The following is a 16,323-nucleotide window of genomic DNA, read 5'->3' as shown; positions in this document are numbered from 1 at the left end:
CAGTACTGTGTATCAGAATTCCTCATATAAGCACACATGTTGAAGTTTAAAACTAAATAAAAATCATTGAACCTTAAAATAATAAAGCAATTCATGTTCTAGAGCAATAAAAATTGTAGGCTTAATAACCCAACATGAAAATGAACTTCTCTAAGAAATATACCTGTATCGCAATAGAAAATGGGCAAAAGATAGAGATTCACAAAAGAATAAGTAAAAATATCAGTATACATATGGAAAGATTTTAAGACTCACTAATAACCAAATGCTCATAAAACCGTCCAAGATGCCCAGGCTATAGCTCTGAGATCATATTTGACCCATGCCTTCCCTCATGCCCACACCAGTCATCATCACACCCCTTTAATTTCTCATTAAACCATCCCCCTGTGTGCCCTTTCTCTCCATTCTTCCCGCCACCCCTTCTCACATTCTCTCAGCAGATGCCCACATTACCAATACCTCTTCATCTCCAGATGCCCTTGCCATCCATCCCACACACTGCAGCCAGAAAATTGTCTCCTAGATCTTTCTTTCCTCGGATCCTCCCCTGCGTGGGAATAGCTGGAGGAAAACCTCAACTCCTACGATTCACTTTTAAAGATTTTCACACACTGAGCCACCTCAGCAATCATCCTCTTACCCCCTAAACTTCAACTCACCTCTTTCAGGTTCTCTCCCTGTCCCATAGCCCACCTTGCTTATTCTCGCAACAGAGGCTCCTTTTCCAGATATGCCCTCTCCTTGTCCTTCCAACACTACCCACCTTCTAACTCAGTCCCGGTCTGGTGTGTTGAACAAAGCTTGCATTTAATACTCCAACCCATCTGCACCTTCTTGTCCTGAGCGTTGGAAAATACTTTGGTGATTATCCTTCAGTGTAAATCTGGTCATGTTACTTCTCTACCCAAAATCTACCAATATCTCCCTATTGCCCACAGCTTAAATTATAACATTCTTAGCATAAAGTCCAGGTCCTGTTTGAACTGGCCATTGCCTATTTTTGCACCCATGTCATTCCCAAATGACTGTTACACACCTATTTCCTATTCCAAGGTGCCTTTCTCCCTTCTCTGTGTTTAGTGTTCCTTCTTTCTAATTGCACAAAGACTATCACTCCACCAGGAATAATATATTCTCTCCTTTGTGCTCCTATGGTTTGTTATCATACTTCTTTTATAGAAATTAACAGGTTGCATTATAATTATAGCTTTGGGGACTGTATCTTCTGCTAAGAAATATACCATCATAATAATCAAATATATCTGTTTAAGATTCTTAAATCTTTTTATTAACTGCATTTTTCATTAATAATGATGTCGAGCACTACAACAGTACTTGTGCCATATACTTTACAAATGTTCTAGATACATTATGGATTTGACTCTCACAATAAACCCATGATTTGGGGGTTAATATCACCCCCTTTTATACATAGGAGAAAACAGAATCAAAGAGAAATGAATTACCTGGCCTCCACAGTGGTGGAGTCAGGATTCCAATCCAAGTAGCCTCACCATAGATCCAGAGCTCTACAATCACTGCCCTATACAATTTCTAAGTACATAACACAGAAGTGAAGAGTTAAAATTAAATATGTTCTAAACTGAGGGTTGATGGGCAGTGGGAGGGAAGGGAGGGTGGGTGATGGGTATTGAGGAGGGCACCTTTTGGGATAAGCACTGGGTGTTGTATGGAAACCAATTTGACAATAAACTTCATATATTGAAAAAAATAAAAAAATTTAAAAATTTAAAAATTTAAAAAAATTAAAAAAAGAAAAGAAAGAAAAAAAGAAAACTAAATATGTTCTTTCATGAGAGGTCTAAGGTATATTTTTGTTGGCCTACACAAACATATACCTTTTATCTAGGCATGAACTTAACTGTTTGTTTTCTTATCCATTCCTGAAACTAAGGAAAATATAATGGGACCAATCTGAGAGATCACTAGAGGCAAGAAAAAAATCATGTTAGGTCAAGTTTTTCCAGGCGTTATCCCAAGGAGATAAAATACTTGATAGTCTTTCTCTCTGAAAACCACCGTTTCATTTCAGTCATTTCTGTCTTTTCTGCATTAATTCCTCTCTCTGCTCCCTGCCACCAGCCATTCCCACCATCTCTCCCACAGAGCTGATAAGAAATACCTCCTCTCTCCCACAATACTGCCTTACCAAGACACATGGAAAGAAAATGTGATGAACATGTAAAAGCCTAAATCAGCATAAGAGCATGCAGACTCTACATCACGTGACCTCCTGGATTCTGGACCACAGAAGAATAGAATGCAGACAATGCCCAGAATTCAATGTAAGAAAGAGCTTGATGTGCCAATGTGACTGATCTCAGATGACCTAGTAAAACCTCCATTCTAAGCACACACTCCCACTTCATAATTCCCAAATGGGACCTCAAAGAATCCCAAAATTGGAAAGATCTTTGAAATCATCAAATTTTATATCATATATATTTAACAATAAAAACAAATGAATAAATTTAACCCATAGCCTCATCCCTGGTGCACACCCCAAAAAGTACTCCATACCAAACAACCTCCTTTAAAATTAAAACTTGTGGCTTAAAGAAAGGAACTGACTTGCTCAACATCATATGCCTTGTGCCTTCCTTCCAGCCATATCACTTACCTGGTGTGGTTTTGTTCTGCCTTGGAACAAGGAATTGGGTCAGATGGGTCTCAAGTGTACTCAAGTGCCTCTAGCTCAGCATGAAGGTAGTCACTCTGTTAGAATAACTCATTTTCAAGGCAGTGATCTGGTTCAGTGGGATGGAGCATTAGGTTCCTCTCTGGAAGTCATGATCACTGGATGAGTAAGGTGCTTTGGCTAATACTCCCCACCAAGCTGATTTCTCACTGAAGGGTCCAGCGAGCACAGTTCGTCACACTCAACTAAGCCCCTAAGAGTGGTGAAAATATTTAGAGCTTTTAATCAAACCTCCTCTATTTACAAATGATGCAACAGACACTGAGAGAGATCAATTGCTTCCTAAAGCCACACACTAGATACTTGACAGGCTAATAACTTGGAAATCACTAAGCTACCTTCTGATGGCCCTGGGTGGTTGCTGCTACAGCAATTCAAGAATCAGGTCTTGTCCCCTAGAACAAAACACCATGTTCCTGAGGGCTTTTAGAGAACAAATGATGGCATCTAAGATGAATCACAGAAGAGGAAAGTTCAGAGGATCTGGATCTGAGTTGATATTTGGATAATATCTAAGAAACAAATAAAAGCCACAGAAATCAGCAAACTCAGAGAATTTAAGATGCTGTGTTTTATGTAGAAAACATACCCACTGAGTCCAAGGGTTCTGACTAAATGCTTAGATCCCTGAACTATTTAAAATAAACTAAGCCACACACTATAATCAAGGGAACAACTTCCCCATGGAATTTCTTTTCTCTCGGGTGAAACACTGCCAAATAAACTATGATTCGGAAAGGTTCAAAATCTGTTTCAATTAGTTTAGTGAGATTTCTGTGAAGTTTTTGCACCAAATAATGAGGTGCAAAAGAGAATAGAGAAGAATAATAAACAGAAGAAAGTTGAAGGAAGGACATAAAGGGAATTTTTTTTTCCAGACTGAACTACTGAGAACAGAAAGGAGAATGAAGAGAGAGGAAAGTGAGGACTGCACAGGGGCCAGGACAGCTGGGCTCTAGTTCTGATCATAAATAATCTAGTAACTAACTTGAACGCGTCATTTACCTCTCCACTTCTCTCCCCCCACCCCCAACCATGTTCTGATTCTATATAAAATGACTGAGTGAGGCTGGATTATCCACACGGTACCTGCCAATGTGAACATTTATGGATTCATATATAGGTCACTGAGATCCTAGTTCCTCACCGTCTATCAGTCTCTGGCATATAGTGCATGTTCATTAAGTCCTGTTGACTTAGTCCATACTACCCAAAGCAACCCACAGATTCAGTGCAATCCCAATCATAATTCCAATGGCATTTTGCACAGAAATATAAAAAACAGTCCTAAAATTTGTATGGAAACAAATAGAACCCACTATAGCCAATTGTTAGAACTAATAAATGAATTCAGTAAAGTTTCAAGATAAAAGATCAATATACAAAACTCAGTTGTGCATCTATATACTAATAATGGAACTATCTGAAAGAGAAATTAAGAAAAAAATCTCATTTATGATTGCATTTAAAGGTATACAATACTTGGGAACAATTTTAACCAAGTTGGTGGAAAGATCTATGCACTGAAAACTGTAAGACACTGATGAAAACACTGGAGACACACATAAATTAGAAAATATTCCATTCTCATAGATTGAAACAATGAATATTATTAAAATGTCCATACTACCCAAAGTAATCTACAAATTCAGTGAAATCCCCATCATAATTCAAATGGCATTTTGCACAGAAATATAAAAATCTGACCTAAATTTGGCACAGAAACAAAGAAAACCCTCCAGAGCCAGAAAAATCTTCAGAAAGAACAAAGCTGGAAGCATCATTTTTATTTCAAACTTTATTACAAACACATAAATCAATAGAATAGAATAGAATAGAATAGAGAACCCAGGAACGAGCTCATGCATACATAGTATTTATGACAAGTCGCCAGGAGTATACAATGGGGATAGGATAGTCTCAATAAACAGTGTTTGGAAATCAGGATAGCCACACACAAAAGAATGAAACTGGGTCCCTTCTTACCATACACATATATCAACTCAAATGGATTAAAGATTTGAACATAAGACTTGAAACCATATCGTGAGTTTGAGCCCCACGTCAGGCTCTGCATTGATGGTGCAGAGCTTGCCTGGGATTCTCTCTCCCTCTCTCTCTCTGCCCCTCTCCTGCTCACCCTCTCAGTCTGTCAAAATAAATCATAAGTAAACTTTAAAAAGCAAAAGACTGGAAACAATAAAAATCCTAAAAGAAAAATCGGGAGAATGCTCTTTGACATAGGTCCTGACCTATGGTTTTTTTGGATTTGACACCGATTTTAAAAAAGCAGAAATAAACAAGTGGGGCTACATCAAACTGAAATCTTATGCACTATAAAGGAAACCAACAACATGATAAAGCAACCTAAAGAATGAGAGGAAATAGCTATAAATCCTATACCCGATAAAGGGTTAGTATCCAAAATATATAAATAACTTATTCAACTCAATAGTCAACACACACACACACACACACACACACACACACACACACAATAAAATGTTGGGCGGAGAAATGAATAATGAATAGAAAGTTTTCCAAAGAAGACATACAAATAGTCAACAGGTACATGAAAAGGTGCTCAATGACACTAATCATCAGAGAAATGCAAATAAAAACCACAATGAGCTACTGCTTCACACCTGGCTATTATCAAAAAAGACAAGAAATAACAAGTGTTGGTAAGGATGTAAGGAAAAGAGAACATTTGTGCACTGCTGGTGGGACTGTGAATTGGTACAGCCACTATGGAAAACAGTACGAACATTCCTTAAAAAGAATTAAAAATAGAATTCCTATATGCACCAGCAATCCTCCTTCTGGGTATTTATTCAAAGGAAGGAAAACAGTATATCAGGGAGATATCTGCACTCCCATGTTTATTGTAGCATTATTCACAATAGCCAAGATATGGAAACAACCTAATGGTTGTTAACAGATGATTGGATAAAGAAGATGCGACAGATATATAGATACATACATACACACATACACACTCACATACACACACTGGAATATTATTCAGCCATGAGAAAGAATGAAATCCTACCATTTCATCAACATGGGTTGTCCTTAAGTACATTATACTAAGTGAAATAAGTCATACAGTAAAAGACAAATACTGTATCATATCACTTACACAAAATCTAAAAAAAAAAAAATAGTAAATCTAAGAAAACTCAGAGAAACAGCAAAATAGTGGGTATGAGGGGCGAGGTGATAAAAGAAACAGAGATATTGTCAAAGGGTACAAACTTTCAGTTATAATGTCAAAGGGTACAAACTTTCAGTTATAAGATTAACAAGCTCTGGAGATCTAACCCAGAGCATGGTGATATAGTTAATAATACTGTTTTATATAGTTGAAAGGTGCTAAGAGTAACTCTTAAATGTTCTTACACAAAAAAGAAATGATAAATGTGTCACGGGATGGAGGTGTTTGCTAATGCTATGGTGGTAATCTATTTGCAATATATAAATGTATCAAACCAACACCTTGTATGCCTTAAATTTACACGTCATAAACTACATGTAAATAAATCTGGAAAAAATAAAGATGCCATTTATAATAGCAGCAAAGCCATAATGTTCATAAGAATACATCTAATCAAAGGAGCTGGGTGCAGCAATTTATCAACCTGATTTAAAACATTAAACACCACCAAAATAAAGAACATGACAAAGAATGTCAAGGTGTGTTCAGAACCTTGTCCAGATCTCTATCCTTTTTTTTTTTTTTAACCCGTAACCCTTTATATACTTTGCCAACAACTAACACATATTGTCTTGGGGCTGGAGTCAATTTTCCCTATATTAATACACAGACATAAGTACCTGGGAATTTATGCCTCAACCCAAACCCAGAGAAGCCCTTAGCTAATGTCTAAACAGTCTGGGAGTATCAAAACTCCACTCACTTGCTTCTAATCACACTCCAGGCATAATTTACACTCCAGAGTTCTGCAAAATCAGTCTGAAGTGACCCTCTGCTGGAATTCACCTGAAACTGCATCCTTGTTCATATTTCTCTCTGTCCTGCTTCCTCTACTCCCTTAACAGTTTTCCTGGGAACAAATGTTTCATAAATCACTTATTAGTCACAGAACTCTATGCCTTTAGATTTTTCAGAAGACTTTGTTTACATTAACATAAGCAAATCAGACTTACCCCAATGTAAGTTCTTCCCAAAGTGATCTATAGAACAATACAATTCAAAACAAAATCCCAGTAAGTTATTTTGCGGAATGTGACAATTTAGATTTACAACTGTCTAGAAAATAAAGACTCAAAACAGACAATATATTCTTTTTTTAATGTTTATTTATTCAAATATTTATTTTATTTTATTTTTTAGAGAGAGCACAAGGAGGAGAGGAGGGCAGAGGGAGAGAGAGAGAATGCAGGCTCTATGTTCCGCATGGAACCTGACACGAGGCTCAATCCCACGACCCTGAGATCATGACCTGAGCTGAAATCAAGAGTTGGACACTCAACCTACTGAGCCACCCAGGTGCCCCAATGTGTATTTATTTTTGAGAGAGAGACAGAGCGTGAACACAGAACAAGATATTCTTTAAAAAATAGAATTAGAGAAACTTGTCCTACCAGATATCAAGACATAAATTGTAGTAATTAAAAGAGTGTAGGCTTGGTCCAGAAACAGACTCATGAAAATACAGAAACTTGGGGCGCCTGGGTGGCTCAGTCGGTTGAGCGTCAGACTTCGGATCAGGTCATGATCTCGCGGTCCGTGAGTTCGAGCCCCATGTCGGGCTCTGTGCTGACAGGCTCAGAGCCTGTTTCAGATTCTGTGTCTCCCTCTCTCTCTGCCCCTCCCCTGTTCATGCTCTGTCTCTGTCTCAAAAATAAATAACCGTTAAAAAATTTAGAAAAAAATTTTTTTTTTAATTTTTTTAATTAAAAAAAAAAGAAAGAAAATAGAGAAACTTGATATATGTCAGAAGTGGCACTGTAGACGAATAGAGAAAAGGACTATTCAATAAATGATGATGGAATATTTGGTTTCCCATAAGGGAAAAAATAAAATTGAATCCTTTCCTCCACAATGCCCAATAATCAATTTTAAGTAAAATAAGAAATTAAGTAAAAAGGCACAACTTTAAAATTCTGGAATATCAATTAGTATCACCCTGACCTTGACCTAAGAAACTATTTCTTCAGGCACAAAAAGCACTAACTAACAATAATGGAAATTTAAAACTATTATACACTGAAAACAAAAATGATTAACACAGCATAAAGTGAAAAGACAAGTTATGAGCTAAACTTATCATCAACATATCTGACAGAACATTAGCCAAAATATACACAAAACACTTAGAAACCCATTTTTTTTTTCACTCAAGAAACTCAAGATAACAACAAGCAAAAGATAATAATTGACAATTCACAGGGGAGAAAAGCAGCAGGTAGGACAAGAACCATGAAAATATTCTCAACCTCATTAGTATTACATGAGGTTGGAATTACATGCCACATATACATGCCACATAACCTCATTAGAATTACATGCCACATATACCCTCTAGATTGGCAAAACCATTCAGAAGTCTCGGCAATACTACGTGTTGGCAAGAATGTACGTCAACAAAATCTCTTATGCATTACTAGTGGGAATGAATACTACCACCACCGTTTGTTTTCAAAAGCAAGTTGGCATTTTCGTTGTAAAGTTGAACATTTGCATACTCTTTAACACAGCAATTCCATCCCCAGGTATCTATCACAGGTGAACTTCTCCACATATTCAAAAACGCTCATAAAAGCACTCTTAGCATGAAAACAACCAAGGTAGATTGACAGAACAGGAAAATATTACATATTCACCCCATGGAATATTGTATACTGGGACAAACGGTGAAATACGGCGACAGGCAAAAACACGGATGAATCTCTGAAATTCATTCACGTTGAGGGGAAAAAAGCAAGTCCAGGAGAAAATACATGTATAACAACGTTTTTATAAAATGAGAAACAAGCGAAACTGAATAAGTACTGTTAAGGCATATAGCCACATGTTGGAATATTTTCATAAAGTAAGGAAACTGAAAGCCTATCTTCAGTATATTGGTTATCATTTGTGAGAAACAGAATAGAGGAGAAGCACACAGATACAAATTACTGGGATCGTTTTGGTGCTTGATTGGATATCAAATTCATGGAGGTCCAGTAAATAATTATGTTTACAATGTGTGTGTCATGCGTTCCTTTGTCTCAAATATTTTTAAAGGCAGGTAAGAAAAAAATACTACTTTTAATGTTTTATTTATTTTTTGAGAAAGAGAGCATGGGGGGGTGGAGCAGAGAGAAGGGAACCGAGGATCCGAAGCGGGCTCTGTACTGACAGGCTGACAGCAGAGAGCCTAACGTGGGGCTCACGAAACCCAAGATCGTGACCCAAGCTGAAGTCAGATGCTCAACCAACGGAGCCACCCAGGTGCCCAAAAATTACTTTCATGAAGGATATCTGCCTGAGGGCGGGGGGCGGGGTGCGTTTGACTTCTAGTCGCTTTCCTTTTCTGCCTTCACTGCAGGTGCTTCCAACCTCCAAGGAGTTCATGGGCCTTTCCCCAAAACCACAGCTCCCACAACATCCGTTGTCTACTCTCTCTCCAATGAGGCAGAAGAAATAAATGTGCAGTAAAAATTACATGTTGTTTACATTTGGAATTAAGCAGTCCTCCAGGGAGACTCCGTACTGGAGGGTGAAGGAAAGTTGACGAAAAAAAGGTTATTAAATGGAGTTTAAAGAAAGCATAAGAGCGAGTGGCTTCAGGGTCCAGCCAAGAAGCTTCATCTACTTACAACTGCCAGAATATCTGTACTAGGAACATTAAAATGGGGTTTCACTGAGGGAAGAGGAGTAACTGGGAAACAATGAGATCTTCTTAATTTGATGGTGTTTTCTATGGTGATCAGGGCACTAACTAGCAATTGGAAGTCCTTGTATGTGACTCCATATAAGTAATTTGGCCTGTGTCTCTCTACACTTGCATTTATCTTCAAACCTGAAGATAAATAGGAATGTTCCTATTCTTCCAAGGACTTTTAAAGGAGTGATTTATTCAACACAGATAAAGCTGATCTACGAAAACTTCTCAGGATATTGTGCTTTTGGGGGGTCCACTGCTGTTTTATTGCTATTATTCTCATAGTCAAGATGAACATTTGCACTTAGATTAGGCATCAGACGGAACGGAGTTTTTCAACACGGCCATCCTCACCCAAACCTGATCACACTTCTGATGAGTATGTCAACTTCATGAGATTGTCCTCACAACGAAAGTGGTTAATACAGTCAAAACAGGGAGAACAGGGATTCCAATTCGGTTCCCACTGAAGGAGCTTGGAAGTCTCCACTCCATCCTAAGCAAAAAAAAAAAAAGCTGAACAGACTGAAAAGCCAACAACTCCTCTTGGGTCCGTAAGAGGGAGTGCACAGGGCAAACCGCTGCCCCCAAGACTAGGGAGAAGACGAGGAACACAGGGGTTGCAGCCTCCCAGAGCAGAGATGCACAAGAGGAAACCACAGCAGGGATCAGGGCCGGGGTAGGAAAACCTGAACTATCATCAATGAAGCGCGGGTGGCTCAGCATGAACAAGTCTGGGACTTAAAAACCCCAGAAAACCCAGTAAGGAGCCCGCCCACAATATTGCGAGATTTACCTACAGGAGCTCGACCAGGTGCCCACAGTAAATATCAGAGAAAAATCCCCTCGTACTTCCAGCAGGGAGCGGAAAAGAAAAGGAACCGTGTTTAAATGTACCAGAACTGCTATTCTTCACAAGGCCCGCGCTCAGGGGAAACTAGTTAACCAGCACTAACCCGGGGGAAGGGGGAACACCCAGCTCCTGTCAGCTGCAGACACCCTCTCTGAGGGGAGAGAAAACAAAACTGCGAAACTCTTGTGAAGTTCACAGTCGGAGACAGAGACTCACTAAAAACACTTAGTGTCTGGCATACGGAAAGAATTCAGTAACAGTAACTTTTATCACCCACGTAAATGTAAGTTTCATGAATGCAAAGATTTTGTCTGCTGCTTTTCTGCTGTCCCTCTAGCTCCTACCCAGGAAAGGCACCAGGGCCATGGTCTGGGGCCTGGGCTCCTCCTTCCTTCCGTCCGTCCGTCCTTCCCCCACCTTCCCAGCCAGGTGGAAAGTTTAGTCTCTGAACCTCCAAAGGACACAGGGCAGAAAGGAAGGGGGACTGGAAGTAGCAAAAAGCCCAGGACCTGTTCCTTGTGGACCTGCCCCCCAAACCCACCGCAGCCTGCTGAAAATAGGGGGTCGGGGAGGACAGCCAATGCTGAGGGCCACAGTCTCCGTACACCTTCACCTCACCCCAGGCTCCACCCTAATCCACACTCTCACCTCAGAGGCCTTTGTTTTGTTCCCCAAATTCAGCCACCGCTCTGAAGAAGGGCTGGGTGGCCTGCATTGAATAAACTCAAAGCCAGATGGAAAAAAATAAAAATAAAAGAATGTACTTACCACATGTTAAGTCATCGATAAACATTTGAGAAGCGAATTAATCCACCTGGCATTTAGGAGAGTAGTCAGGGTTTTAGGACAACAGGACCACAGCATAAACAGTGTGGGAGCGACCTCTGCACAACAGACTTTCATATAGGACTTCACAAAGCAACTTTCCCAAGACGCTGGAAGCTGTATTGTTACTGTCTCCATTTGGAAATGAGGAAATTGACACCCAACAGGGGCGAATGACCCGTGAATGGTTAATTGTTGCAGGAGGTCATTGAGAGGTCATGACTGCTGGTTAGCCCTCAAGCTGTATCCAAAGAATTGGAGGATCCCCACCAGCCCCTCTCCAATGAACGTTCTCTCTGCCCACCTTCCCTCAGCCGCTTCCCAGCACTCACCTTGAGAGTGTAAGGAGTTATTGAAACCATCTGGACTAATGGTCTCTGTATAACCTTTTAAGATTCTGGCAGCAGGTGCGGAAATCTACTGGTCTGGGTCCCACGTAAGACAGCCTCCTATTAAACCTGCTCATTAAACCTGCCCCTACTGATCTGGAACGGGCTGCCTCTTTCTTTGGCCTCTCCCTGCCTGAAGGGCAGTTTGCAAACCAACATTAATTAAGCAAGATGTCCAGTGCAGCCCTCCTAATCCATTCTGCATAAACTTTCCCTCTAGCAGCGAAACGAAGGAAGACAGAGGGGGATAAATGGGAGCTGATGAAATTACGAACTGGGGTTCATGAGCAAACGGCTAAGAAAGAATTCTTGAGACATTTTGGTGCAAAAAGGTGATTTTATTATAGCACAGGGACAGGACCCCTGGGCAGAAAGAGCTGCACTGGGGTTATGAGGAGTGACTCACAGACTTTTAAGTTTGTGGAGGGAAGGAGGAGGATAGAGATAGTTTCAAAGGAATTTCTGTATGGTGAAAGCAGGGTCTTACAAGACCCTGAAGATTTAGCTATTGTCAAGGTAAGGTTGCCTTTAATTTTTAATGAAATGTAGACATTAAGGCAGCAAGAAACTCCTTGAGGCAGTTATTCACTGTAGGTCTCTGGTATCAGTGCAATGCAAGCTGTAAGGAGATTTAATTTAAACTACATTTTTCTTGTCTTTGTTGCCCTCATCAGGGGCCACAGTCCCTGCTCTGCTGGAGAGAGAAAAGTGCTGACAACTAGCCTTCCCTGGCTCTGTTCTCCATCCTCACTGGTCACCACCAATCCTTGGTCCTTCAAAACTTCCTGGTCCATCCTACCCAGTGTCCATTCACTCAGTTGTTAAGCTTAAAAATAAAACTGCCCATTATCTTACCAGCAAAAACCGGTTTAAAGGGGAATAGCACAGAATTGCAACCCAGAATTAGATAACCATGGGAAACCACAGACAAATCCCTGAAATTAAGGAAAGGAACACTCTTTTATAGAGGAAGGGGGGGTGGGGGGCAGTGGCTGTTCTAAACACAAAATTCATTGGAGTAAACTGGGAGTTCTCAGCATAGTGTCTTTTCATTGGCTGAGACAGCTGTGGCTGTCTCTCATTTGCTGGGCTGCTGCCTGGAGCAGAGCGGACTTTCTTCCTCCTGCAGGGATAGTAAAGCTGTATGGCCTTCTAACGTCCTCTTTTCCTGTGGACTCTGCTTTTGAGGACCGTGGTGGTAGGGCATGAGTGCTCCCCCTGCTGGCCTCCTGACTCCATTTCAGTGAGGACCTCCTGTATTAATTTTCACACGGTCTTTGTCAAGATGTTCTGAGGTGAGGAGTGCCCTGAAAGTGGTCTTAGGGGACCTACATTCTGGTCTCTACCTGGCTCAGGGTCTATTTGGTGACTTGGGGTCAATCCTATAACCTCTCTACACTTATTTATTCATCTGCCTGCTGAGAGCATGAAATGAAGGACCACAAATAAAGTGACTTGGAGGTCATGAGAGAATAAATGTCATTGAGCACTATGTTACCACAATAAAGGAATTATGTAGTAGTATTCTCCATGGTTGTAGATGAGCTACTCAGCCTTCCTGGAGGTTCCCTCAATTATAGACCTCACAGGTTTCCTGAATGAGCCCTTCGGTATCACTAAGAGCCTCCTGGACTGTGATCCTCTTGTGGGGTAGAGGTTACATCTTACTTTTATTCGTATCCCCAATGCCTCACTGACTGCAGACAATAAATACTTAATGAATGAAAGGTTGAAGGAATATGTGGGATTATTATTATTACACAGTTTTCATTACAAGCATTAAATTGGAGATATTACAAGATGGGAAGTCTCCCAAGTTCCAGGCTTAATGAGATTCCCTGGACTGTCACTTCTCCCCTGTACTCCCTTGTACCCTAAACAGTTTCCTCATGGCATTTTTCACCTCATTATTCCTCAACGTGTAGATCAGAGGGTTCAGCAAAGGTGGCATGACGATGTTAAAGAGGATGACAAGTTTGTCAGCAGCCAGGGTGGTGGAAGGACGAATGTACATGAACATGGGGGGCACGAGGACCAAAATGACCGTGATGATGTGTGAGCCACATGTGGACAGAGCCTTGCGCCGGCCCTCAGATGACTGGCGTCTCAGGTTCAACAAGATGACCACATAGGAGATGATAAGGATGATAAAGGACACCAAAGAGATCATGCCACTGTTGGCCACCACAATGAGCCCCACCACATAGGTGTCTGCACAGGCCAGCTTCAGCAAGGGATGAACATCACAGAAGAAGTTGTCAATCTCATTGGGCCCACAAAAGGGCAGCTGGACTGTCAGGAGTGTCTGTAGGATGGAATGCAGGAAGCCAGCCACCCAGGAGGCCCCGGCCAGCAAGCCACACTTCCACTGACCCATGATGGTTGTGTAGTGCAGGGGTCTACAGATGGCCACATAGCGGTCATAGGCCATGGCTGTGAGAAGGAATATCTCAGTGCCACCAAAGAAGTGGGCAGAAAAGAGCTGGGTCATGCAGCCATTGAAGGAGATGGTCTTGCGCTCCACAAAAGTGTCTGCGATCATCTTGGGTGTGGTAGCAGATGGATAGCACATGTCGGCAAAAGAGAGGTGGCTGAGGAAGAAATACATGGGAGCCTTCAGGGTCTTGCTTGCATTGATGGTGATGATGACCAGAAGGTTCCCCAGGATAGTGAGTACATGGAAGAGGGAGAAGACCACAAAGCACACATACTGCATCTCCCTGCTCTGGAAAAGGCCGAACAACACAAATTCAGTCACGTTGTTCTTGGTTCCCATGGCTTCTCTGAGCACAAAAAAAGTAGTTAGCTCTGCAAGAACACAAATTATGTGATATAAGAAAGTTTCGACAATCCAGGGAATCAGAAAACTGTTTTCAGGTCTAAATGATTCTAACACTGGACCTGTTTGAGGGGAGGGTCCAAGATGGCAGAGGAGCATGGAAGTTTTTTGCCCTGAAATGCAGCTAGATCAACACCAAACCATCTTGCACACCTAGAAAATTGATCTGAGGAGTAACACGACATTCTGCACAACTTGAACTTGGCAGGTACACAACAAAGAGAGGTAAACTTGGGGAGAGAGAAGCCATGGAGAATAGGGAGCTATTTTTGCTTGCGGAGAGAATACCGAGACAGGGTGGGGGCTGGGGGGGAGCAGTACAGGAAAAACACTCACCCTGAAAGCAGATGGAGAGTAAGAGAAGGAGTGGAAGCACCCATAAGGGACTTAACAAGAAAGGGAGAAAAGAGAAAGGAGAAAGGAGAAGGTTTAAATACCATTAAGACTCTATAAACAGAGGAGCAGAGAGTCTGAAACTCTGCAGCTCGATACCTGGAAGAGCTCTGGTGGGAAGGGCAAATCCCCAGGAGCAGACAGCATGGGCCAAGGGGTCCTCAGGCCACATGGGGAGAGGCAGTTCACCTGCTGAGAGGACATTTGGTAGAGGCTGTGGCTGCTCCCAACAGGCAAAGGTCTCAGCAGACCTCAGATAACAGCCATGTTTGCTGGTGTGCAAACACGGACATTAAAAGCCAATGAAGCCTGTCGCCAGATGTGTGTTGTGATTTAACATAATCCCTGAAACACTGCTGCTACATGATCCCATGAACTTTTTCCTGGGGTGGGGTGGCAATCACTGGGCAACTGTACCAGTGCAGTCACTCAAACGTTCCTGGGGCAAGCTGGCACCTAGCCATTGCTTGGCAAGACCCTCCCCCAGAGGATGTGAGCAGGTCAAATCTGCAGGGTCCTGAGAAGTGAGGGGTTTGGAAACACAGCCCCATCTAAGATAAAACTCGGGAAGGAGGTGCTGCCTGGCAGGCTGATGGCTTAGTTGCAGGCAGTGTGGAAGCAAGGAGTGGATGGAAGCCAGAGATAAAGGAGGGTTGCACAATTGCCAGTGGGTAAGAGCAGAGAGTTCTGATACTAGAGACTGGGTAGCTGAGATGCCATTTTCACCTCTCCCATGCATGCACATACACAGGTACACAACAGGGCCACAGTGATCAACCCCAGTAAGCTAAGCAGTGCCATCAAGTAGAGAATGGAGCCATTACACCAAGCCCCATTCAACTTCACCAACCACACTCTAGAAGAACAGCACAAGCCTCTCCACCGGCTTAGTTTATGGACTATAAAGTGCTTCATTGTTTTATTTCTAGGGGAAATGACATAATTTCAACCATATTTCATTCTGTTTGCTGGTCCATCTATTCAACTTTTTTACTTTTTATTAATCCTGAATATAGAAAGAGAAAAAATTTATTTTTATTTTCTGTTTTTATAAAAAATATTTTTGTTTCCACTATTTTTTTTACTTTTGTAAATCTTTTTTATTCTATTTTACTTTCATCATTTAATTTTATTCTATTTTATTGTATTCATCTTTTTAAATTATCAAATGTTTTCCTTTTTTTTTTTTTCCTTTTCTTTTCTTTCCCTTTTTTCTGTATTCTACCAAGCTTCAACCAAAGCACGCATAGGACCTAGAATCAAAGTTGTATTTGATTTTTTGTGTTGTTTTTAATTTTAATTTTTTTTTAATTTTATTAATTATTTTTCTTCCTCCAAAATGACGAAATGAAGGAATTCACCCCAAAAGAAAGAACAGGAAGAAATGACAGCCAGGGACTTAATCAACA

At 41.0% G+C, this 16,323-nt stretch overlaps 1 protein-coding gene across 1 annotated transcript; it reads right to left on the bottom strand.

Annotated features, from left to right (window-relative positions):
- Positions 1-13,528: 13,528 nt before the first annotated feature.
- Positions 13,529-14,458, bottom strand: LOC123602610 (olfactory receptor 4S1). Its single transcript, XM_045487065.1, has one exon. The coding sequence runs from the start codon at positions 14,456-14,458 to the stop codon at positions 13,529-13,531; it is 930 nt and encodes a 309-aa protein (XP_045343021.1).
- Between the last annotated feature and the right edge of the window lie 1,865 nt (positions 14,459-16,323).

Source organism: Leopardus geoffroyi, chromosome D1 (genome assembly GCF_018350155.1).
Source record: "Leopardus geoffroyi isolate Oge1 chromosome D1, O.geoffroyi_Oge1_pat1.0, whole genome shotgun sequence".
Lineage (NCBI taxonomy): Eukaryota > Metazoa > Chordata > Mammalia > Carnivora > Felidae > Leopardus > Leopardus geoffroyi.
The sequence above is the reverse complement of the archived record's forward strand: the minus strand, read 5'-3'. Positions and strand labels throughout refer to the sequence as shown.

What these genes read in the sequence shown, in the direction of transcription:
- LOC123602610 (XM_045487065.1), bottom strand. Translation starts at nt 14,458, where the DNA reads ATGGGAACCAAGAACAACGTGACTGAATTTGTGTTGTTCGGCCTTTTC.